This window comes from Helicoverpa zea, chromosome 4 (genome assembly GCF_022581195.2).
Source record: "Helicoverpa zea isolate HzStark_Cry1AcR chromosome 4, ilHelZeax1.1, whole genome shotgun sequence".
In the NCBI taxonomy this organism is placed as follows: Eukaryota; Metazoa; Arthropoda; class Insecta; order Lepidoptera; family Noctuidae; genus Helicoverpa; species Helicoverpa zea.
The window spans coordinates 1,066,595-1,093,975 of NC_061455.1; the positions used below are offsets into that span (position 1 = coordinate 1,066,595).

Sequence of the window (27,381 nt, forward strand, 5' to 3'; positions counted from 1 at the left end):
GCGCCCATTGCATTGGTTAAATCTGCGATTTGATGGCTGGTTATGATTTGGTTATATGAATTTACAGTTACATGGTGCAACCCAGCTCAAGGTACCTAATGGTCTTGCTTTGTTTCATCCACTATGAAGCTTGCTTTGGGGAAAATCTATCTTAGTCTTCCTAACGGTCTCAATCGATGCTTAGATTGGGCATGATGTCAATAGGTTTTTCCACTTAGGATTCCTTTGCTAAATAACTGTTTGTAACATAAAGTTAGCGGGTTTTAGGTAAGTATACCCATGCACTGTACAGTGAAAAGTAATTCAACCTTCTTTTTGTTTATAAATCGGAGTGACTCATTTAAAATGATCAGCGTATGATTGATTTAAAAATTCTTTGAATTTGTAATGGACTTAAAATAACTGTTAAACCGTCAGAAAGGCATGTTCTTTTTTATGAACCGCTTTCTATATAATGTCGATACGATTATTATTGTTGATTTTAAATACTAATAAAAGTACCCGAACATGTAAAGAAAATTTAAAGTAGGTTAAAAATCATGTCACTAGAAATACGTAGTACGTAAATCATCATCCTCCGAGCCTTTTTCCGAATCATGTTGGGGTCGGCTTCCAGTCTAACCGGATTCAGCTGAGTACCAGTGCTTTACATGAAGCGACTGCCTATCTGACCTCCTCAACCCAGTTACCCGGGCAACCCGATACCCCTTGGTTAGACCGGTGTCAGACTTACTGGCTTCTGACTACCCGTAACGACTGCCAAGGATGTTCAATGACAGCCGGGACCTACAGTTTAACGTGCCATCCGAAACACAACCAATGGTGTCTAAGATATTCTTAGAAAGTACATACAGACTTAGAAAAGTTGCATTGGTACTTGCCTGACCTGGGATCGAACCCGCGCCCTCATACTTGAGAGATTGGTCCTTTACCCACTAGGCCACCACGACTTTTTACGATCGTATTTACGTAGTACGTATTTACGTAGTACGTAAATACGATCGTATAAACTACACCAAGTGGTTCTACATAAGTTATTCAATGACCAAACTTATCTGTTGAAAAGATATAGGTAAGTTTTTAACACATAATAAAGTGCTCAGGCAAGCACATATCTGACAGTATTGAGCACAAAAATTCATAATAATTCGTATTTAATTGAACCACCGAAGGTTAATGGTATTTTGATCGCAAAAAATGTTTAAAGTTCCGTACACACTGATGCGAATTCCATATAGGTAAGTTATATTGAACGAGTTTTTTTACACGTTCCAATATTCAGGTGCATAACAGTCAATTTCATAATATTGAAAGTGGTGAAACAAATTGAAATTACTTTAGATTTTTTTGCGCGGTAACGTTTTTTTGTTACTTTTCAGATGAGTTGGTTCAAAAAAGAGAGAAAAGAAAGAATAAATCAAGAGAGAGAAAAGAGAGAAATTGTCTTAGGAACAACCAATAAAAGTAAAACTAAGCTAAGTATTTAAATAAAAAAAGTATCTACTTTCACTTAAATTATTTGACTCAGGAATACAAAAACAGCTCAAGTTTACAAGGACCTTAACAACTGACCTACATATTTAAAAATGCAAATAAATGATCTAACGGGAAGGTGCATACAGCGAGTGAATTAAAACCTTTTACTTATTTTTTATCGACACCCAAAGATTGTAAAGTGAAATAAAAATATCTAAAACTTGAATGAATGTGATTTTTATTGAAGGTACACAGACAGGTAGAATTCAGTGCTAACTTTTAATCGGCCAATAATATGGTCCGAGCTCATAAATCAGTATGGAAATGAAAACATACATTACAAAGATCAGGTATTTCGCCGGTATCAGATCCACTGAAACTTTGATTGGAAACAAGGTACTATTTAAAAAAAAAATTGCTAATCATCGGGTCAACTGTCGGCCAACTGTTTAGTCTGCAGTATAGGTTTTCTAGTCTTTCTATTGCTAATTGGATAACCTAAACCTGATTTCACGGAACAAAAAGAACGAGCTTTTTGTTCCAGATATGGGTACCTATTAACTATCAATATTGTTTAGCTAGGACCTTTCCCAGAGGTCATATCTAACTAACCTTACCCTAGACTCTAGCTAGACGATTATGGTGAATTTAAATTAGATAATTTGATTCACCATATTTATTCTAGAACTTTCTGTGGCCCTTACCCTTAATACCCTTACTAGTAAGAACAGCACTTATTGAACCACGAAGCTCGCCGTATACCTAGGAAGAAAGAATCCTTAGCAATATAAAAAACGCGAAAGGTAAATTGTTTATTTGTTACGCTAAAACTAAAATTATTATATTTAAAAAATTATTGGCTTAGTTAAGTTTGGTGCTTAAGAGAGACCAATAAAGGCTTTTGGACGAAGTCGCGGACGAAATCTAGTGAGCTATATTTAAGACTTTTAAATAAATTATGTGTGTGCACCAATTGTCGGCCACTAGGGCATGCAATACCGGTTTACCGGTTTCGGTTTTACCGGTAAAACCGCCCATTTTCGCGATTTTTAATTTACCGGTAAAAATAATATGTAACCGGTAATTTACCGGTTTATACGTTTTTGTGATAATATATAGCAATTGTTCATTTAACGTCAAATCTTCATTATGTGGCCTGAACATAATGTAATATTGCATACATTACATATTGTAAGAGTGTTAAAATTGCTGTTTTTTAGGAAAGTAAACTTATGTGGCTCCATAACTACTCTAGGTTAGATACAAATCTTCATTCTCATCTTAATTTATAATATCTAAACAAATTTTATTCATTCGGTTATTCTGAATATCCTCATAGCTGTCAGCTCCTATTAGGTAAAAATGTAGGTTATGCTTATTTTACCTACTCTATGACCTTATTGAGCAAGGGCTTTTACTGCACTACCATGCGGACAGCTCTGAGGACACGGTGGAGCACACAGTCTAGGTGTGCACGGCCTGGGAAGGGTACCGCCGTGTCGTCGTCGAGCCAATAGGCAGCGGCGACCTCTCGCGTCCGGCCCTGGTTCAAGTCATGGTCCGGAGCGAGAGGGAATGGGAAGCCCTCGGCTCCTTCTGCGAAGCAGTCATGCTCGAGGAGACGGTTTAGCGCCTGCGAGTTCGCACCTCTCATCCCAGCCGCTGTAGTGGACCAGGAAGACACCACGGGCGCCGAGTGTCGAGAGACGACTCCCGGCCACCGTAGGCGTCGGTCTGTGGACGGTGAGTTCGGGTGGCTCATCGTTCCTCCGTCTGCATAAACAACAGACCCGTGTCGGCGGCCCGAGTTGTTCCACGCGCAGGGCTAAGGCCTGCCGGGGTTGCGGGATTGTTCGAAATGTCCATTTTTTCACGGTAATTCTTAGCGTTTATCCCGTCTTGTGACGGGGTCCGCTTTCCGTATCTTCTTCTTCCACTTCAATCTATCCAGGACATCTTCCTCTTCGAGTTCGTAGATATTCTTGTCATTCATTAGGACACTCAACCACCACCGTTTCCGTATATTAAGATACAACATTGGCGATGTATTCAGGTGGTCTCCTTTTTACATGGCCGAACCATCGCAGCCGTTTCTCTTGCATTTTGTCGGCGACATCACGTACGGATGGTACTGACATGTTTTTTGTTACGGCCCACGTCACAAAAAATGTTTACCACCTTATACCTTGTATTTTTAATTATTTTTTGCTTTTAGAATACCCAATCTTATTGATATAATATCACATTTAAAAAAAATACAAAAATTACCGTTTTACCGGTTTACCGGTAAAAATATTTTAATTACCGAATTTTTACCGGTAATTTTTATTTTACCGAAATTGCATGCCCTATCGGCCACAAGCTTTTTATTCATTGTTAAAATGCGTTTTATTGCAGCGTGATTGTTCGAATATAAACAATGCACTTCTCTGCATTGTCTGAGAGCTTTGATTGGACGAAATTACAGGGAATTTTGATTTCATCGTATGATAAAATGGCAGTATTTTTGTCACCGCCTTTGTGTCTGTGGGTAATTATTTTAATTTTACAATTTATTTCTTCTCATTATGAAGCCGAAAACAACTTTATCTGTCTATCTGTTACTATTCTAGTGCAAAACCGTTGACCCAATTTCGATAAAATTTTGTATGGCAATCGGGGAAGCACTAAAAATATTGTCGTTAGGTTGCATAAATATGTAGTTTTCTGGATATGAGTAAAATTAAGTCTGTATTAAAATAAGTAAATAGTCAGTCTTGCTAATTATTTTTAAAACCAACGGGTTTGTCCAAAGATTTAAAAAATATAAACAAATTGCTCTGTAGCAACAGCTCAAAACAGACATTTTTACCAATTATGGACCTTATTTCATACAGATAGAATTGAATTTATAAAATAGTGACTCATGAGCGGCAATTAGCGTGTTTTATAAACTAAGATAAAACTTCAAAAATAAACAATTGTATACAGAATGGTCCTATTTTTAGACCTTGTTGACAATTCAGAAGCTACATCTATAAAATAGAATGGAAAACACCCGTTTAAGTATTTCTTAAGTTTCATAAAATATTATTTTTTTGTAAATTTTGAACAAGCATTTACTTGTGTGTATATTAAAATCTTTGGTATTTCATTCATCCGGTGCAAGTGATAACACGAAATATATATTTTTTCTTCCGGCATAATGAATAATGTTGTGAATAGGTATTATTGCAAAATTATTTCAAAACATTATGAAAATGTATTTAATTGAAAAAAAAAACTAACTGGTTGAAGTTATTATAATTTAATTACTTAGTCTTCTATTATTTATATTATGGTCGTAATTTAAGAGATTTTCAAAAATATCTGTACTTACTTAACAGTTGTAAAGTGTCGAAGCGTGATAACAAATGTAGAATATCGCATATTGCATGAGTAAGAACATTTATTATCTTGTATTGTGGTAATCTTTAACCTGGGATATCCCTAAGATAATATGTTTTTAGGGTACCGCATTCTATGTTGCAAAACTGCACTCGCTATTAGTTGTTAACTTAACTCTTGTTTTCACATGAATAAGATCATCATCATCAGACTTTTAATCGTCCCACTAATGGGTAAAGCTCTCCTCTCAGATAGTCATGAAAGGATAAGCATAATTTTTTTATTAATAGGTATTTATGGGAGTTGTAATATTGTGGATAATATTGTTATAACATCGGTAATCAGGTCATCTTTGTGGCAAAACAGGATGAGATTTTAAACCCACATGAACATTTTTCTAATTAAAAAATACATGAACTGGCATACAGAATTATCTTAGAGAACTGACATTTATTGGTCCATTAACCTCATTAGCACTTCTTACACTATTAAAGAGCACATAAAAACCTACGGAACCACAACCAACAGACCTTCTCCCACTTAACAACCTACAACATTAGCAAAAGATTTGTATAAACACTGAATTAGATAAACCCGTACTCACAGCGCAATCAAAAAACGCCGACTCGATCCCGCTCCGTAGATCGGGCGCTTACCTACCTATCCCATCCCAGTCAGTCTTGTTCCGAACGCCGGACCGCAGACACGATGCTGCGTTTATGCCTCGTGATCTTACTGACCCACCGTATACGAACCGCACATGTAACCGACACACCGTTCACCAACCGTTTCGACAGATTATACCAAAAATTGGATCGTTTAAACTCTCTTTCGCCAGAATTGACGGATGAAGATGAAGAACAGTTGCTTTCGGCTATGAAGGCATGGGGAGGGTTGAGCTCGGAGCAAATGGATGGGGTGATGAAGGATCTGCAGAGGATGAAGGTCGAGAGGACCGGGGATACAGGAGAGCAGGATTATGGAGAGTCTTCGTGGGATGATGAGGTAGGTGATCGGTTTAGAACTGTGAATTTGATAAAGTGTTTTCGCGGTTGTGTTTTTAAGATGTGTGTGTGATAGCTGTTTCATTAGGTATTTATTTGCATCAGCTGTTTTTAAATAAAAGATTATTTAAAGTTTTACTCATTAAGTAAGCGTAGTGATTAACGCTCGATCCTTCTCCGTATGAGAGACCTGTGATGATAATGTTAGTTTTTAACTGATTCTAAATGTTCGTTTGTTAATATTTTAGCTAAATCCTAGTTCTTGTAAGTGCTACTTATGTCATAAAAGTGAACGTTTGCAAAGTTGTTTAAACGTTTGTTACTCAATAACGCATAAACAACTAAACTGATTTGACATAGTAGGTAATTAAACGTACCAAGTTTATTCATGTTTTGTGTGGATATCGCAACTATCTTAGTTCAAAGCGTTTCGCGTACTTAGTCAAAACATTAGGTACCCATTATTTTATCATGTTCAACAATTAGCTCTGATGGTTTATTATTAGTAAAGAGCTCTTACGTTACCTCTATAATCTACACTAATATTACCTATTTAATTGTTTGTTTTTTTTTTGTACAATAAAAGCTCCGGTCCTACGGAACCGATTTAAAAAAAATATTTCGCATTTGGCTACACCCTTCTCGAGTAACATAGGCTTTATTTTATTCCGTATTTTATCCCGACCCGCAGCAGGTCCCGAATCGAAGGCTATCGAATCGTAACATAATATGCAGGCAGTTAGCATACAAATCATCCAAAAATTGTACCATAGTATCTATATTACTCATAAAACTGTTTAAACTAAAAGCATGTGTCATATTTGTTCTAGTTTTTTGTCGTCTCAGCCTAATTCCGTGTTATCTCTTTATCATTATGCACTCAAATGCACCTGACTCGTTGTACTCAACATGAAGATATTAGTAGCATACGATTCAATGGAAGGATTTTATTATTTACTCGACTGCTTCAGAAGATGGATTATGTTTTTATTCATTTTGATGAAATTTTGAGAAAGTTCTGGAATTTTACAATTTTAATAGAGATATTTATTGTTTAAACAAACATAATTAATTTGACAGCCGAACCGTCGTGTGACGAATAGGTTTGAATTGTTTGAGGTTGCTTTAAAGTAATAATCTGAAATGGATTTAACAAAAAGTCGTGGTGGCCTAGTGGGTAAAGGACCAATCTCTCAAGTATGAAGGCGCGGGTTCGATCCCAGGTCAGGCAAGTACCAATGCAACTTTTCTAAGTCTGTATGTACTTTCTAAGTATATCTTAGACACCATTGGCTGTGTTTCGGATGGCACGTTAAACTGTAGGTCCCGGCTGTCATTGAACATCCTTGGCAGTCGTTACGGGTAGTCAGAAGCCAGTAAGTCTGACACCAGTCTAACCAAGGGGTATCGGTTTGCCCGGGTAACTGGGTTGAGGAGGTCAGATAGGCAGTCGCTTCTTATAAAGCACTGGTACTCAGCTGAATCCGGTTAGACTGGAAGCCGACCCCAACATGATTGGGAAAAAGGCTCGGAGGATGATGGATTTAACAAAATTGATTATCATAACTATAATGTTACGATTACTAACACCTCAGGAGGCTCTCGTTGGGCGGCTGGATCAAGGGACTGATTCAAAAGGCAGTACTCCTTGATACGGCACGTATTGTGAGGAGGTTTCTGTCTCTGGGACCTTAACCACCGGTACCTTGGACCCTGTGCCCGATATCGGTGGCAACCTATTTTTTATATTTTTAAATGTTTTTTTATATTTAATATTTAAAAATGTAATAAATATGTGCAAGAATAAATAAATAAAAAAAAAAAATTTTCGATTACTAAAATTATCTACATTTTTCAAATCCTGGTTAAACTGACCATGCAATTATCTCAGAACAAGAATTAAAAACCTTAACCGAAGTTCGTTAACTATTTACTGCACTTCCACTTAAACTGCACTTTCTTCAAATAAAATTATAACTAAGCCTCCGTTTAAATCATTTTTTTCTATAAATAAAATTAACACTTCTCTTTCATTATTTTTTATTTTTAACCATTTTACTGTCATCACAAGTTAAGATTGAAAGCCGGTTAAAACTGGGTTTAATTCAAACAGGCTTAGTTACTGGTTTAGTAATAAAAATAAATGCTTAACTAGCTACGCGTTAATTAAACTAAATAAGAATAAAACTTGTTACGGCGTCTAACCGCAAGTTAATTCTATTGGTTAACCTTAAACTCGTTTAAATAAATCTGTGGATTGTTCATCTGTGGAAAAGTTAGACATAAGTAGCTTTAACTGTGGTCTTCCTCTCATCCTAGACTGTTTAAGCGTAATTTGGAAAAATAACGAAAAATGATTTTCAAAAATCACGAAACAGGAAAAACTCAATTTTGGTGTGCATCGCTCTAGACCTCGTTATATAGATATTATTGCTGCTCACATTTGTCTATCTAGAGCGAAATATTTATATTGCAGAATCCTCCCCTTTTTGAAATCAGCTCAATATGCTCTTTGTTTCACTTTCTAAAATAAAAGGAATAAATGTATCGTGCACTACTTGCACAATTTTTATTTTATTTTATATACTGGTTACTTTCAGTAAAAGTTTTATTGTTTTGAATTCCTCGTAAGTATAAACTGAAGTTAGGTTTGTAGTAGGTTGCATTTTATTGCGTGTAGGTTACCTAATAAAATTCCTAATTCTCAGCACTTGGGTGGTCTAGCAATCCCACACTCATTCCGTAGTAAAACTGAGGTAATTGCATTTGGTTTTTTATTATTTTCTTACTCTAAAAAAGTAAAAGAACGTCTTCAAGAAAATTTTATTTCTAGCTTCTGCCAGTGGTTCCTTACACGATGATTATAGGAAAATTCGATTTTACCCTTTCTTATCCATATCAAATCATATCGTTTATTGCATTCCATATGTACATTAGGTTTAAACTTAAACATTAGCCAAATCTGTATTACAGCCAGTTTCTTCATTCAAAAGTTAAAGCCAAAGTAAAAGTCAAAGTAATGTCTAAAGTAAAAGTAACGGTCAAATTCAATTTTTCTATTAGTTTTGCTGTCACTTTAGCCTTGAAAAAACGTATTTGACCGTTACTTTTACTTTAGACATTACTTTAACTTTAACTTTTGATGAAGAAACTGGCCGTTAGTATTATAAAGCGGAAGAGTTTGTTTGTTTCTTTTTGTTTGCTTGAACGTGATAAACTCGGAAACTACTGGTCCGATTCGAAAAAATATTTCAGTGTTATATAGCTGATTTATCGAGGAAGGCTATAGGCTACCCCGGGCTATTTTTACCCGGGTTCGTGCAGAGGTTCCCACGGGATGCGGGTGATACCGCTGGCAGAAGCTAGTTATACCATTCAAATCGTTTGTGGTCTTGCATAATACTGAAACTGCCTACTTAATTTATCAGCCATGTAATTCCGCCATTACACATTAAAGATGTAACAACTAAACGCATAAACTAGATGATAACTATCGACTGTCATAGACAAAACACGAGTTACGTTTAGTTCCAAGTAATGCACTAACTGCAGTTACGTTGCATGAAACTAAACGCGATTGCGTAAATGATTAGATTGAAGTTATTTTGGTTTATAAGTAACTAGCCGTTTGATCGCGGTTTCACCCGCGTCCCGTGGAAACTGCTGTGGGATAAAATATAGCCTATGTTACTCGGGAATAGTGCCTATACCTTACCAACAGTGAAAGGTTCAAGAAATCGGTTAAGTAGTTTCAAAGTCTTTCGTCACAAACAAACAAATAAGAAAATGTTTCCTCTGTATTGTATTAGTATTAACCATGCAAATCCAGAGCTTTTAAATAGATAGACCTATTAAATATTGCACGCATTGTTTTAACCGATATTGACGACCTCTGTGGCGCAAAGGTCACCAAGCCGGACTGCCGAATCTGAGGTCCCGGGTTCGATTACACGTCGTCGTCGTCCGTCGTCGTGACAGGGGGGAGGGTACAATTTTGGCTCTGTTAGATTTTTCCCGCGCTTTTGATGCAATTAACACCGCTCTACTTCTGTCAAAGTTAGCTTTCTATGGTTTCGATAAGAATACGGTGGAGTGGTTTAAAAGCTATCTTTCGGGCCGATTTCAATTTGTAGAGATGCAAAGAGAGGATGGGTCCAGAGTATCATCCTCCCCCCTAAGCGTGTCCAGGGGCGTTCCCCAGGGATCGATTTTGGGGCCCTTGCTTTACATCTTATACAGTGCGGATATTGTAAAGTCTTTCACCCATTGCAAATATCACATGTACGCTGACGATATACAGCTGTACTTGTCGTTCAAGGTCGATGAAACATCGGAGGCGGTGCAGAAAATCAATGAGGATTTGCATAGGGTGGTTGTATGGTCGGAGATGAACTCACTGGTCCTTAACCCGCTCAAATCTAAATTTATGATTCTGGGTTCCAGAAACCAAGTTCTAGCTATTCAGTCAGCTAACCCTGAGATAGTGATCATGGGAGAGAGAATCGAGAGGGTTGAGCAAGCATGCAATCTGGGCCTGACTATGGACCCGGAGCTACGCTTCGAGTCACACATAACAAGAATCCTAGGAAGTTGTTTTTATAGGCTAAAGGTATTATATGGTATACGGAAATATTTGAGCATTCCTTTGCGCAAACAACTTGTTGACAGCCTCGTCCTATCGAAGTTAAACTATTGTGATATAGTGTATGGTCCATGTCTTCTCTCTAGAACCGAGCGCGTTATCCAACGTATTCAAAATGCCTGTGTTCGTTATTGTATAAATATTCCACGTAGAAGTCATGTTACCCCATACATTAATGAACTAAAACTATTAAAGATGGCTGCCAGGAGAAAACTTCATTTGGCCAATCTGTTGTTTGGTACTGTTAGGGCTCAAACACCAGAATATCTTTTCAAAAAGCTGACCTGGAAACAAAGCCAGATAAAGCATGGTCTTCGCTCCATAGTGTGTCCGCTGACCGTTCCCACGCATCGCACTACGGCTTTCAGAGGATGCTTCAAGTTTGCAGCCACGCGCTGCTGGAATGATCTCCCTCCCCCATTTCGATGCCTGAAAACAAAACATTCTTTTAAAACAAAGCTCAAAAATCTGTTATTACAAGAACAAATTACTTTTAATCCATAATATTATTCCATACCTCAGGTTTCATGGCACACATGCTTTGGTTTGGGGATCACTTCCTGCGGTGTGGGCTGCTTTTGAATCATTCTCTTCGGTATGGAGGAGCATCTGCTCTGGTCAAACTTATTTTCCTCATCTCTCTGTCATTTCCTCTATTTTTGTCTGCAATTTTAATTCAAAGTTTATTTCAATTCTTTAATTTTGTAATCACAATTTATATTCAATTCAATGGTAAGTATGTCAATTTCTAGATTAGTATTTGTGTCAGTCCTATTTTATAACTTTATATGTACAAATATTCATTTATAATTCAAGGAAGTGGCGTGCCTAGGCATAAAAAAGAAAAATATACAATAATTGTCACTTACCTACGCCATCCTGGTAGCAGGATTACGATCGACCTGCATACTCGTTCACACTTAATACGTTATTTTATTTTATTTTTCTTTCATAACACCATTTCAGACACTCATTTCCACAATTTGAACACAATGATGCCTTGCATAATAATTGTTGATAAGCACTCGTCGCCATTACGTAATTCGTAAATAGTTTGCATTGTGTGTGTATGGTCATTGGTGAACGGCTTTGACCATAGCTAATTATAGAATTTTGTGAAGCACGTCAAGTGTCACTTCCATTCACATTCGTTCAGAATGTTGTTATGTTAGTTAGTTTTTTCTATTTATATTTAGTATGTTTTTATAGCAGTATATTATATTTTATAAATATATATTACACACTTAGTATGTATATACTTAGTTAAGGTTACACACCGATTGACGTCACATGTTAGTGTTGGCCATCGCTGAAAACCAGCGCCGCAACTCTGTCTCGCATAGGGTCGCTGCATATGCTGAGCGAGGGCCATTTCGCGTGATCGTGACGCATATTTTCCTTTTCCCATTCTCTTTTTTTTTCGTTTTCATTCCTGTTTTGTTTTATTTTTGTGAGCTTTTATATGTATTCGTTTTTGTGTGTGCGTCACGAACGCGAATAAACGTTTTGATTTGATTTGATTTGAAATTTGATTCGATTCCCGGTTCGATCGACATTTGTGTGATGAGCATGCTTGTTGGTCGTGGTCTGGGTGTTATGATATATACCTGTAAATATGTATATATGTAGCTATATGTAGTTTATCAGTTGTGTCAGCACCCATAACACAAGTTAATTAATAACTTACCATGGGGCTAACCGACCGTGTGTGAAAAGTTGTCCCGACATTATGTCCCGACATTATTTATTACTGATGTCTGAAAATGTATATAGTTTAAATGTACCTAGTAGATAATATATTGCAGCCTAGTTCCGATTCTAGGATCAGTTTTATCCGGATCCGTCACGTAATTAACTCGGTTTTACAGCCAGTAATTACATACACTATAACTTTTATTGCACTAATAAACACAAGACACAGAAATAATAAAATTATGTCTCGTTACGTTCGCAAGCTTAGAAACTTTAATTAATATTCATGTTTATGTAGTTACAACATGATACATGTTTGAAAACAAATTGAAATACGCCCAATTGAATAAAATGTTTCTTACATACAGACGTATATTTGTTATGGTAATATATGGAGATATATTGCATAATGCAACATAACATGGGTTGTATAACCCAAGCTTTTATGGTATTCAATCAAATCGTGTGCCAATCAAAAATCAAATAAATCAATTTTGGAATTAAATTCTACGGGTATTGCATATAATTTAATCTCCAATTATTTTATATCAAAAAACCAGATGTGAAAATATTTCAAAATTAAAGTTACAAGCCCTTTACCATGTTGACAGAAATATTTTTAATCCAATTATAATAATGCTAAATGAAGTAATAAACTCTTAAACCAACGAACGATAATATTAATAAATCTTTCGGTATTTTAAAGCATATACATAGTTTAGCTTTTACCAGTAATTTCACCCGCTTCTCCAGGGAACTGCTTCCCGCACCCGCATGAAAAGTATCCTATATGTTATTCTGATATAGGCAAATAAACTTCCTTCTTCCAAGTTCCAACGAAATCCATTCAGTAATTTTAGCTTAAAAAAGAGTGTCATAAGTTTCTTGCCGGCTCTTCTCCATGAGACCAACTTTTTGGAACCGTGTAACAAACTAGTGTGAACTTGAAAAAGGAACAAACATTCATACAAAAACGTTCGTATTTATAATCTTAGCAGATATCACGATGTAAAAATTACCAACAACCTCATATCCAACGTTAGGTATTAAAGGCGAGGCATGAAAACCAAAATAATATTACTACTAACAAATATTACTAAAGCATTTATCTCGACTACACTACAAAATAGTTTCAACTAACTACAAATATTTAACAAAATATTCTACGCTACAGAAATGAATTGAAAGCGAAACAATGTTTATTTAATCTGAATCTAAATCGTCAATTAGCAAGAAAATGTTCTCTATTTACTTATTTATTTATACTATTATAATCAGAATAATTGAATGTTTAAGATCATTTCATAAATTGATTGCTACCAGCTGTTGCCATTTATTTCAAACACTTTAAGTAGGTTGTAAATTTAAATCAATTATTATGTCTCATAAAACGTGTTGCTAAAACAAAATTAAATGTCTGTCCGTATCTAATTCAATATATCTACTACACTTAGAAAATTATGATAACTGAAAAAAAGGTTTGAACGTGTTAATATGAGGTGTTACTGGACCGATCTGAAAATTTGTTCCAGTGTTAGGTAGCTCATTTATCGAAGAAAGCTTTTTATCAGGGTGCTCGGAGTAATTCCCATATAGGTGAAACTGGCGGAAGGAGTAAGTACGTAGCTTTTTAAAGACTTGAAATAATGTTGAAAACAAAAAATAAAACATGTATTTAAATATTCATGCTCAAAACCATAGAATGGTAAAGTGACACAAATATCAAAGGCATGCGGTCTCACAATCGTCAAATAGTTAACATAATCGTAAATTAACTAACTAATGTACGCGCCATTAGACTTTGACAAAACTATGACCGACCTAGAATAGCGAAAGACGTACTGTATCTCAACTCAATGCAAAAACTCACTACAATTGAAAAACGAGTATCTTTGTAATTATCTTTGTATTCACTTACACCTCAGCTGTGCAGCGTTTTTCCAAGAAAGTTAGGGTCGGCTTCCAGTCAAACCTCCTTCAAATGTAAAATGTAAACCTTGGTAAGTGTGGTGGTCAGACATTCTGATTAACCGTAACGACGACGGCCAAAGACGATCAAATGATATTCGGGATCCACAAATGTAGCCTGCCATCCGAAACCCACCATAGACCAATCAAAGCAGTCAGCTAGGGAAAATAATTGTTTATAAGCCACTAGAAATATTCTCTATCTGAACTCTGAAATGTTTTTCTCGAAGAAAATCAGGGAAAGAAAGTAAACTTTACCTACTCAAAAACTGACATCTAAAAAAACAGTTATAGAGTTGCGGAAGGTATCGAGAGCACATTTGAAACTTGTTCTAAATAAGTCAAAACAATTTTATGGGTGAGAAGTTGATTCATTAAAAGTTGCATCAAAAGTTTATCTTGGAGTAGGTACATGTGAAACCGGTAAGTCCATGCACAATCTCATTAATTTTATCTAGAGGTAAATAACTGGAAAATACCGATACATACATAAATAATACGAAAATATTTACACAATAGGTGCGTTAGGGATATAATGATAAAATGAAAATCGATCATTAAGAGCTCCGACTGCAAACTTTTAGTCGGACGATAATTTGTTTGGGCTTATAAATCAGTTCGAAGATGAGCGGTAATAGGTACCTGCGCACATTACAAAGATCTGATTTTTACCCAGTATGAGACCAAAAAAACTATATTCGAATCAAGACTTTCTTTGAGTTTTTTTTTGCTAACCGGATCATCTGTCGGTCGACTGTTTAGTCTGCAGTGAAGTCTTACGAAATCATAAACTCTTTCCAAGCAGCAGACACACAAAACAACAAAGCGAAAATCAAATGCATTAGTTAAAAAAATCGTTTAAAAATCCACATTCTTTGATCGCACTACTTTAATCTTCGAAATGTGTTCCAAAACTATAAAATGGCGGCGTTCGTTCGCGCCAGACTTGCTGTCGGTCACACCTAAAATTAAATGGAGCTCGTAATTGTGTCAAATTGTTAAACTAGACGTGACCCGTGACTTCTGTTGGATTTTGTAATAGTAGGTATATAGGTATGTAGTTGAAATTCCGTTGTGATATTATGTGTCATAGGATAGATAACAGCGAATGACTTACCTACTTCACAATTTCACATACCTAGTAGCTAGGTACCTATATCTATCTAGTTTTGAGTTTAAATGAGCTATACAATTGGTTTTTGGATTTATAGCACTTATTTTCAGAAAGTTTCTAATAAGAATATACTTAATATCGATTATCGGGACACCTTCACACGGTCGGTAAGTCCCATGGTAAGCTATTATTGATTAGATTTTGTTAAGGCACAAGACACACGAAAGTATGTAAGTATGGATGCGAATAATATTGTGTATGGATGTTTATTCCCCTTTCTCTCAAAAAATAAAAGCTAATTTACCTATCAGAATGGCATAAGTATTTCCCTTGAGATTACTATTAACTATTTACAATATAATTAACAGCATAACATGATACTAATTGATCTAAGATACAATCAATTCACAATCCTTTACCTTCACACTGCATAAAATTAAGTTATAAATATCTCCAGCTTCCAAGTTCCGATGCTCAGAGACAGGTAACTAATCTTCTTCCCAATAAGGTCACAGCGTGATGACACATGAACTACAGACGTGCGCACGCGACGATCATGGTCACAGCGCGGTTATATGATACGAAGGCATGGTGTTTATATTAATAGAGAATTTGAAGTATTAATATTGGGACTATACCTAATGTAACGAAGACTGTATTAAACTTGATAATTACCGCTTTAAAACTGAGATAATTTCTATTGAAAAAAAAAATCAAATGCGTATTAATTTTACTTATTATAACTTTTGGCAGCCAGAAGCCAGAAAGTCTGACAACCAGTCTTACCACGGGTTATCAGGTTGCTAAGGTAACTGGGTTATGGAAGTCAGAGGGGCAGTCGCTCCATTTGAAATACCGACTCCAACAAGACGATAATATGCACCAAAAAATATATTTCACTGTCGGGAAGGTAAGATATCTCCATGTCACGAAATGAAACAAAATAACAAGAAACAGTTATATGCTTTAGTATACTTTGAGAGTGAATTTTGGCCCACAATGAATATCCCACACACGAATCTATGTTATCTATTATCCTACAGGTCAAAGATACCAGTGCTATACAATTTTACGATCAGAAATTATGTATTTTAATATGCCCATTACCAGGTATAATAAAATAAAACATTATGCATCCTTGTACTATTGATTATGAACTATAAAATTTACTACAAAACATTAATTGCTTTGAAATATTGTAGCTACAAGATATATTGCTTAGATACAATGATGCGTTATAGGCATGTTTTATGATAATATTAATTAATACTTTTTGATGTGAACTCAAAAACGCAATACCTACGGTCTAAAAAACATAAATAACATCGAAACAGAAATATAATACAAAGCTCCGGATCTATTGTGACCCTTTTCTACTTTCCTTCAGAAGCTCGCTTCAATCTGCCTTTGTTTATTTAAGAACCAGAGGCCCGTGGCTTACTATTTCCTGCACCCGGATAAAAAAAAGCCTGTGTCCTTTCTCAGGCTCTATAGTAAGTACCTATTTCACCGAACTTCATGTAAGTCGTCGAAAAAGTCTTTTACTTATTTTGGCAAGAAAGCCGGACAGACAAATGTTATACCTTTATTTTTCACAAGGCCTAGTATGATTTAATGAGACATGGCGATAATATATTATCCGTGTAGTACATTTAAATTAATAAAGAAACACCATGTGGGCGAGTTATTTATATGCCTACGCCATAACTTTTACTTCCTCATAGTGAATAAATACATTAATACGGCACAATATTGATAGGGATAAAATGGCGGCCTATTTGGCTGCGCGTGCGCACATCTGCGTAAGGTTCCGGGTTTTCTTCCTGTGTTGTGACCGATATTTTATTGAAGTAAAAGTGGGATGGTTAATTAGTAGATTTTGTATTTAGATTTATGCCATACCACTAATGTTCGGAGATATGACTAGAAAATTTTGAATATTCACAACTCTAAGACTTCTTCTTCCTGCCCTGTTCAAAATTTTATTTAGGGTTGGCACAATATGTCTTCCTCTTTCATTCTTCCCTGTCACTCGTCATACTAACACTCACTCCCTTCTTATTCATGTCATCTTTCAGGCAAACCAACCATCTTTTCTTAGGTCTTCCTCTCCATCCATATACATTCATACTTAGCAAGAAATACAACTCTAAGATATTATGAAAAAATATTATCTAGGTATATTAATGGTGCTAACCTATAAATTTTAATATGAGTTTGTAGGAAAAAACCTAGATATCTGGAATAACATCATTAGTGTTATTTTTTATCCTAGGTTATTTTCCTGTTTCCTCCATTACTACTAGATTCCTGTGGTCAATCGTATCCACAGGAATGTATGTTGTTGCTTTATAAGGAAGCGAGTTGAGTTGCTGACGTTGGTCGTTTTTGTTGCCAACTTCTGGGTCCTGAAACATGACTGTAACTAAAAATATGAATGTTAATTAAAACACACAGATATAGGAACACTTTTGAAGTATCAGATTACTATTTATGCCGTATATTCGTGCCGGTGCCGTGCCTGTGCTGAATTGCTCTGAAGTTCTCCAAAAGAAACGGCCAACCTTTTTAGTTACTGACTCTCTCTCCCACTACACCTACAGCGGGACGGGGCATCAGATGTTTTCCAATTTCCAAAATATACCAAAAGGTGTCTTATTAGGTTATTCTGGGTGGTTTCACCCGCTTCCCGTACCAGGATAAATATCAAAAAAGTACCTAACCCGAAATTGTTGCGTCGGTGATCGAGGCAATAACAAAAGAAAATTAAATCATCAATAGTCAATAACATAGAAGGGAAAAGTTTAAAACTATTTCTGAAGTCAACAACCTCAACTTGGGCTGTAAATCAGTCGTAAAATTAGTTAAGACTCATTCGAGGAGAATACCTAGGTATTCCATTACGTCAGGTATATAATTACTCGCTCATTCTTCACGTCGAAATATTATTTCAATCGTAAATGTCAGGTATTTACGATTACGTTAATGCTGTACGCATTCTCGGGGTATTTGTTATGATCGTAGCTATGATGTTTTAAAACTCCATTTAGAATCCTAGATATATGTATGTATAATTCGTCTAAGCTGGAATAATGCACCACACTGGGCATAGAGATGGTTTGAAGGAGTTACCGCGGTCCTGGTACACAAAGGGTTCTAGAAGGAACATTGTGGGTTTTAGTTAGAAGCGGAGTCTGACACTCCCTCAAGCTGCACCTACAGCAGGAGGGATCATTTGATGATTTACCATCAGAAAAAAGAATGCGCCCCGTTTACAACATTTAGGCATTATTTGTATGCATCAATTCGGTAGTGGAGCGCTTAATTTCAGCTTAGACGAGTTCTTTCGACGTATGATTGATTTAACTGAAAAATAAGACAATTTTACTAAGGATAAGAAACGAACTTCTTAGTGCTTCTTCCCTAACTTTTTCTTGATAATCCGGATAAAAGGTATTTCCATGTTCTTTCTCAAGCTCTAGACTATTTGTCCACTAGATCGGTTAAATAGTTTTGGCGTTAACTTGTCCCTTAGACGACGACCTACAGTCATTTACCCTAAGTTCAGTAACAATCAAAGCAGCAGTTAATTTTAACCGCTTGATAATATTAACGATTGAGCGACGGACAACCTGACCCCACATCCTTTTAAGATAATAGTTATGTCTGTTATTAGTTTTCTTATACTACGTTAGCAAATACTAAGATACTTCTTAAAGAACATATATCAAAAATCGATTAAAAGATTTTGAGAGTTTCTTATACCTTAGCTGAAATGCTTACAATCATCATCTGAGCCTTTCCCCAACTATGTTGGGGTCGGCTTCCAGTCTAACCGAATGCAGCTGAATACCAGTGTTTTACAAGGTGGGACTGCGTATCTGACCTCTAAGACTGGTTGTCAGACTTACTGGCTTTGACTAATCGTAGCAACTGCCAAATGTTCAAAGCCAGCCGAGTAACAATAGAAGCCGAGAGACAGTAGGAGTAGATAACTATGTTAACTACCAAAATAATTGAGAGTTTTCCACGGTTAAAATAAAAATAGACTTTCCCGCTCAATTTTCCTCTACAACAATAATTAAATTTTCGCATCTCAACCGTGTTACAATTATATTACCTAAACTCTATTTATTGTTGTGACGTCACCCTGTCGGCGTGCGCGCAGCTATCGACCAAAGACAAGTGCACTGTGATTTATCTATCTGACACTCTGACACTTTAGTCATAAAGTCACAACTGAGGAACTATTACGATGTAACATTTCCTAGGAATGGAAAAATAGATAGTGTTTAGTCTTTGTAGTGGTCTTAAGTATTTCTGTTAAGTACTTAACTAGTTTATCGTCAGTGGAAGAGTTATATTAATAAATCTACTAATATTATAAAGACGAAAGTTGTATGTGTGATTGTGGTGAGAAAGTATGTTATTTTGTTCCTCTTTCACTCAAAAAGTACTGAATAGATTTTTAAGAAACGTGGCATTAATGTAGCAAATAGGTATAGATATCTGAATAAAACATAGGTAACGTTTTATCCATGTGCGGGAAATAGTGTAACCTAGAGTGTGAGCATCGAAAAATTTGACTTACACATTAGATATTCTTATATTTAAATAACTTTAAAACTAAATAATTGCTTGACTTGACATATTACAGGAATGTAAATTGAATTTATTAATAAAATCGAATATTGTCAAGTACTCCTTACACCTACATCGATTTTCGATTAAATTGTCAAAGTAAAACTGTAAAAAGAGCAAGTTTTTGATCGATCGGCGCAGGCGCAGCGGTTACTCTCTGACGTTACTTTGTTTATTTTTCGAAACGAGTTATTTCTGACCTCCTTGAAATTATTTATGTTCCCCTTTATAAATGTACGTGTACAATGAAAACATAATTCAAACAACGGTAATTCGAAAACAGGGTATGAAGGATTTTAAAGGAGAATTTTCAAAAAAGTAAGGAAGGGACTTCACGTTATTTATTTAATGAAAATGGGGTGAAGTGGATGGAATGACTCAAATGTTGTGAAGAGCCCTCTAATGATTAATTATCTAATGTGTGTATCAATATACGAAGAAACTTAATTTGTAGGAAAATACACATCAAATAGAAAAGTCGTAAAACGAAAGGGAAAGAGATAGGTTTTACCACTGACCTCTATATTTACCACTGGACAGGCTGTTGTCAACGTGCTTTTGTGCTCGTTTGATAATCGCCATTTTGGCGCTGTTAGACGTAGCGAGTGTCCGTGGTACTAAAATTATTTTACAGTGAACCAATGAACAAACACTTCTCTCACAACCATTTGAAATTAAACGTCAAAATTAGTTCTGTAGACACTTGCTTAGACGATATTGGCGCTTCAAATGGGCACAACAAAATTGCTGTCAAACGTACGGAACAGCCGGTCCAGTGGTAAATATAGAGGTCAGTGGGTTTTACGAAATAAATAACATACTATGTTACTCGGGAAGAGTGTAGCTTTCCAAAAAAGAAAGAATTTTTTAAATCGGTTCATTAGTTTCGATTTGTTTGGGGTACAAACCAACAAACAAACAACAGAACTGACCTATCTATAGATAATGATATCAAGAATGGTGCCAGAATTCGCACCACAAACGCAATTTAATCAATGACTGTTCCCTCTCATTGACTCACTTGAAACAATTGTTTGTGAACCACTTATAAACATCTGGTTATCGTTAAGTGAGAAGCTTTCAACTACTTTAATATCAACGGACACTGATGAATGGCTGGGGTACAATACAATGTAGGTATACAGGGCAGGCCCTCTGAAATGAGCCATTTTACGCCCATGAGATAGTGTTTAGGTTTTAATTCATAAGTACTAGAAATAACAATTCTAATATCTGCAAGTCATAAGCTCTAGAGATTCTAATATCTGCAAGTGTTACTGGAACAGTAAACCTGTCTCAAAATGTCTTGTTAGTATTTCATTTATTACGATTAGGTACCATTACATAGGTAAAGTTAAAATTCAAAGTTTTAATTTCAAATATGAATCGTAAGAAACAGTTGCAAGATTCGAAGTGGATCCCTTTGGCAAGAACCGTCAAAAAACTCCGTGGACATTTTTCAAAAATGATATTGTATACAAAAACTTCATTTCAATTATAATCATATGAGAAACTTATGTTATACTTAAACAGAGTTATTTTAAATAGAATAGTAGTACCTAGCTTAAGAATAGTCAAGGAAAATAAAGTAGAAAATCCAAGATTATGACGAAATGGAGTGGTTCTCAGAAACTAGCCATGTTTATTTATGTGCGGTTATGAAAGTACACACGGAGTTATATGTAGATAGGTATATATGAGTATGTATGACATTACTACATACATAGCAAAGGTGAGAGAAGATTATGATGACCTACATAGTAGTTAAACATTTAGGCGAATCACAACCCCGGTAGCCTGGCAAGTTACCTCTGTAAGAACCACAAAACGTAACTAAGAGATTTTTCTATTAAAAATACAAGTGTGGGACACAGGCTTATTAAACTATACTTAGGTCATATTAGATATTTTTGAAATCCCTGAATTGTAAAAACCATTCTACCGTACCAACTACTAGCCTCCGTGGAGAAGTTTTCTAAAAGCCACAATTTGACTTTGACCCTAATCCAAGATCACTCACAAGAAACATCGTTTTCGCGACCACTACACTGTCTAAATATTCGAGGACAACATAAAATAACTGGACTCCACTCAAACAGTACATAAATTAGGTTCAAAGTAGGACACGGGTATCAAGCAGTCCACCTGACTATTGTAAATCTTGACCTGTATACAAATTCCCGCTGTCGGTACACACGTACGGCTGATAACCTCCCAACTCCTCGGTGAATGGGCTGCGATCTGCGTGCGCGCATGTGACCCTAAACCAAACCGCTTGAATGCTTACTAGATAAAGATATTTATGTTGAAGTTTCTTGAATTATTTGCTGAGTTTACTGTTTATTATGTAAATGTAAGATATTTAATGATGGTTTATGTAGGTTAAAGAGAATGCTATTAGGGAAATGACAAATTAAAAAAAATAGCTTGGGGCAGGAGGATATTGTAACCGACATTCTAATCAGAAGGTGTAACTGATTTCTGTAACTTTTTATATTTAAACTACGAAATATATTATATCATGTATTCAGTAAGGAATCAGTTACCAAAAACTCGTAAATTTCCTTTATATGCTTTGTACTAATAAAATAACCGTGACTTCTTTTCTGTATTGCGAATTTACCGGATTACTTGCCATAGACTATCTAACTGTTCCTAGTTTATAAAAGGCATTTCTCAACTCACAAAATCAAAGCAACTATACCTTCCCTACTTCTATCCTGTAGGTACTAGTATTCACATAAAAGCATTTACGAGCAGCTACCGGTAGTGGTCGGTTTTGTGGCTACCGCGATAATAAGATGTTACCGGCGACAAGTAATGGTGTAGTTATCGCACCTCGCCATTACTGGTTGTGCCGGTAACATATACTGGTGTTACTGTGACTCCCGGGTTTGTTCGTAAAGTTGTCATCTTTGTGGAAAATTTTGATCATCTTCGGCATTTTAATTTTGCAAAAATGAAACTCTAATAGAGACCGTGCTGGGTTACAGACTATTTGACAAAATTGTACCTACTTAATTTTATAAACGTTATACCTAAGTATGTGTTTGTGTACGAAAGTAAAATAGATACGGAGTATTTTTTTAAACAAAATTATAATGTGTATGTTCACATAAACTGACAAAAAATATAAGTCAAGTAGGCTATAACTAACTAAACATTCGACAAGAGTAAATGGAGTTAGTATCACAAAATTATGCAAAAACTAGTTTTCGTTATAAAAATAGATACGAAAGAAAATTAAACAGTGTGAATTAGGAAACCAGAGGACATACAAACAAACTTTCAGAATAAAGTGTTAGTCAGCACCTACATAGCAACAAGAGAACATAGACATACAGATCGTAGAAGCAATCCATTAAACCCGCGGGTCGTTGCACCAACTTGTCACAGAAATAAGACAAAAGACGCGAGTGTTTGATGCTCTCACTGTTACCGGATTCCTTTAATTCCAAATAGATCTTTGACACTGTCCTTTGTTTTGGTATCGATTTAGAGGTTAAGCTATATTTGTCATGGTCAGACTTGGGATCGAGTTCAAATGGAAGTCAATGCCTGGGTCAGGCAAGGTTTAAATGTTATAAAATTGAATATTGCAGTCTGGATTTTAAAACAAACGGATTGTTGGGGGGATTTTGAGCTTTTAGACAATCGAGGAGTAGTATTAAATAATGTAAATATAAGCCTTTAAGCTAAATGGTCAGTTAACGGACTTTACCTATTACTTTGAAAATACCAACCTCATTCTATTTAATCCGTATTCGTAATTTTTACCGACCAGCATCTTACATTTTCACTGCAAAAATTATCGGGAAAACTTAAATCAATTTCTAGAGAAATATTACATATCATCACTAGCCAGTGGTATGCCGATAATAAGCAGCTTACGACTACGCGATCCCGGCAGATGTCACTAGCAGTAGGTTTACGGCAAAGCCGCGAGAAACGACCGGCTTACGCGAAAATTATCTGCTTTCCCCACTAATTGGTGGAAAGTTATTTAATTTGCCATACTAGTTGGTTATTAAAAAGGGATTATACTCATTTGTATTAATTGTATGTGTAAGTTTAAAGGTTCGTGATAATCTGTTAAGTGAATATGTTCTTCTATCTGTCAATTACCATTAGTTTGGCGCAGTCGGGTAAAAATAGACATGATATTAGATACATATTGACACCTAACATACAATAAAATTACGATGATATCGCCAGTCAGCATTATGTTTTAAAAATAACGAAATGTTTAAAATACCTATACCGCTATTTTAATAAGACCTTTTACAAAAATAAATGTAATTCAGAATCGCCCTTGAAAATCTTGCAAGACTCAGAATGATATGGGTGTAATCCAAAGACAGACTACAGTCTAATTTATACCAATATTGTAAACATAAATTGGCTCCAAAATACTGAATCAATTGTAAAATTCTTTCACTGTTGGCAAGCTACACTATTCTCAGATGTCAAGCACTCAAGCTGTATTTTATCAGAGCCTAATAATTTCTCCAGGACGCGGATGAAACCACGGGGACCACCTAGTATATTATACAATGTAATAAGCTCTCAATCGGTCAAGCGTGACCTGTACCCACAGAGCCAGTTTCTCCAGACATGTCGATATGATGATCAGTCATCGGAGAATGCAGCATAAAAACTGCCTGGAGAAAAACTTGATTGCCATCAATGTACCAGTTCCTCTTGTTGGTGTATTATGCTTATCTGTGCGTACGATACTTCTGTTGTGTTCTTTATTATAATGATTTTTTGAGAGGTGCGATTTAAAGTAGTAACGTTACTCAATATAGCTAGTTTTTTTGAAACTGTGTCATCTGATAACTTTGAAAATATCTGCAAATAGAGCTGGGTAATTTCAATGGGATATCAGAAGTTACCTACTTATTGTATATCCTGATGATCAGTTCAAATTCTACTAATATTATAAACTCGAAATTTTCTGCAAGCGGTTTCATCGGCTTCACAAGGGGACTACTTCCTTGACATATTTAAAAAGTAGCCTCATTTTATTCTGATATGTAAGCTATATTTCTGCCAGATTTTATCCAAATATATCCTGTAGTTAATGCATGAAAAAGGAACAACCAACCATAGGTTTAAACTTTCTCATATAAATAGGTATATCTATAGTAGGATACATGTCCCAAGTGATTTTGCTTCCAAATGGCTCTTAGATCAGCAACATAGTACAAAGCATGCACAATAGTAACCCGCTTATCTTCAGTTGTAAAAATGGAAAGCAGGTTACTGAGGTGTTCAGTGATAAGATAACCTCGTGGATTGCTATGTTTGAACTTTGTTGTTGCTGTGACTGACCTTAATATGTTGCAGCTTTGTATACACAAACTAGCTGTTATCCGCGACATCGACAATTTTGTGCAAACTTCTCATAAGCCATCTACTACCTAAATAGTCCGAACAAAGATTTAACCATTTAGTTTGGATAGGTGTGCCCGTTCCCGAGTTAAAAAATTATGATGACAAAAAATGACATTCGTTTTTATATTATAGAGAAGAAGATGAGTCCATTTCTTTGAAGTTAGTTCTAGAAAATACTGTGGACAATTTTAATGCAAATCTTGGTGAACAAACAAACTATAGAATTTAATTTATTTACTTGAAACGTGGTTACAATTTATTAGACAAACTATTTGATAAGATTGATTGAAGGAAAGAAGTTAAGGCGATGGAACCATAAGCGTTATATGTACGCGTTAATCTCAGGAACTATGGACCCAACTTCAACTAATCTTTCAGTGTTAGTTAGCGCATTTATCTAAGTCTATCCAGATAACGATTTTTTGGTATGAATCTAGTTTTAACATGAAGTGTACTGACGCAGCAGAGTGACTTTTCACAATAAGGGCAGGTGTAGTCTCTTCGGTTTGCCAAAACTTAAATAAAGCAAATAAAATACCTACTGATAATTCCAGTCATCAAAACATAATCAAGAGTAGGTAACGTTATTATTAACTCTCATATACCCTGTCCTTGACTAGTGAGTCTGCCCTTTTAAGACAAGACGATAAACAATCCAGCATTCCAAAACTGATATTACCGCGTTCTTCGAATTAAAAGCAGGTGCTACGGAAGTATAAAATCCAGAAGTAATCGCGGTGAAATTAGTTGGCATACCTACAACCAGTTTTCAAACTTAATCAAAAAACAATAAGATCCAATTTACAGCTACGTTATAAAGTGTTTTATGAGTGAATTTGACGAGGTAAGGTTTACACTTTCAAGAATTAGACGCGTGCGCTTTGCCAAGCCTGTGATGCCAAATTACTTGTTATTTTAGCTGCAGTTATAGAAATTGTCTACATTGTAAGATGAGTCATAATATTATTGCAATATAATTGGCTTTTCTGTGAAACTGTTTCGGCTTACTCAATTGTTTAGTCTGAGAGGTGAGTTCGAATTTATCTATTGGTCATGCAACACTATTTCTTTCTTCAATACATTGGAAGTGTGTTCTTGAAGTACCTACTGTTATTTGGATATTATTCAATTGCCTTGTTAGTGTGGTGTATTCTATCTGCAATCTTAGATGTTTTATAGCACTGATAGTGATTTTAATCCAATGCTCTCTTTACTAAAGTTTGTTAATCAGTTCGTAAATTACATCAGTCTGATATTTATGAACGCTACTTTTATCTGGTTGCGCTAAATAGTTTTTTCCTCGAGCCAAGTCGAAGAATACCACTAGTTCAGGTTGGCAAATAGTCTTAGAAACTACTATTATTCTTCTTGTAATTTTGACTAGTACAAAGTATATTTTGTCATCTATACACTGGTTGACACATTTGTACAACAATTGATATTGCTTGCTCTCGTTACATATGTTTGTAAGCAATTATGAAGAACCACGCGACGTATTTAGTTGTCATGCAGCTCACGTCCAGAGCTAAGATCAGGACTAAATAAATTAGGTATCCTGAAACATTCACGAATACTTGATATAACGTGATTTAAGATTGTTATGCATTATTGTATTCTAGCCAAATTGTAAGGAGTTCCTCAGGGATACATTTTAGGACCGATCTTACTTTGCCGTCAGCAAGAAGTAATTTTTATAAGCAGAACAAAACTTTGACACAATTAAAATGATATTTAATTATAATAATATTAAATGTAAAACTATGTATGACCAAACTTTCAATAACTTTTAAATCCATTTGCAAATACGAAAATCGAAACTCCAAATACCATAAACTAAGAACCACAATACCATAACCTTATAAAGATCAAAAACACTCAATAGATTATTTTTTGCTTTAAAGTTTATCGATTGACTCGAAGCTAAACGAAGAGAAAAGAAACACATGGCCTCCTATAAATACGGGAGCTATTCTGGGTAGCGGGTTCAAGCCCGGACGAAGCATTCCTAACGAGTGACTACACGCTTTTGTACTTAAGTTATAAGGCGTAACTTAGTGTACATGTACTGATTTGAGAGCTAT

The 27,381-nt window shown here is 35.6% G+C and overlaps 1 protein-coding gene and 1 long non-coding RNA gene across 2 annotated transcripts in view; one reads left to right on the top strand and one right to left on the bottom strand.

The window, feature by feature from the left end:
* The first annotated feature begins 5,505 nt into the window (after positions 1-5,505).
* LOC124630000 overlaps positions 5,506-27,381 on the top strand; it is a 29,232-nt gene continuing 7,356 nt past the window's right edge. Inside the window, exon 1 of the mRNA XM_047163703.1 lies at positions 5,506-5,847. Coding sequence (XP_047019659.1) covers positions 5,551-5,847 — 297 coding nt within the window. The 5' untranslated portion in view covers positions 5,506-5,550. The remainder of the gene's footprint in view (positions 5,848-27,381) is intronic.
* On the bottom strand, positions 10,104-11,770 carry LOC124630001. Its single transcript, XR_006984365.1, has 3 exons — positions 11,358-11,770; positions 11,006-11,151; positions 10,104-10,917 (listed from the first exon to the last, which is right to left on the bottom strand). It is a non-coding gene; the product is annotated as an uncharacterized LOC124630001 (long non-coding RNA).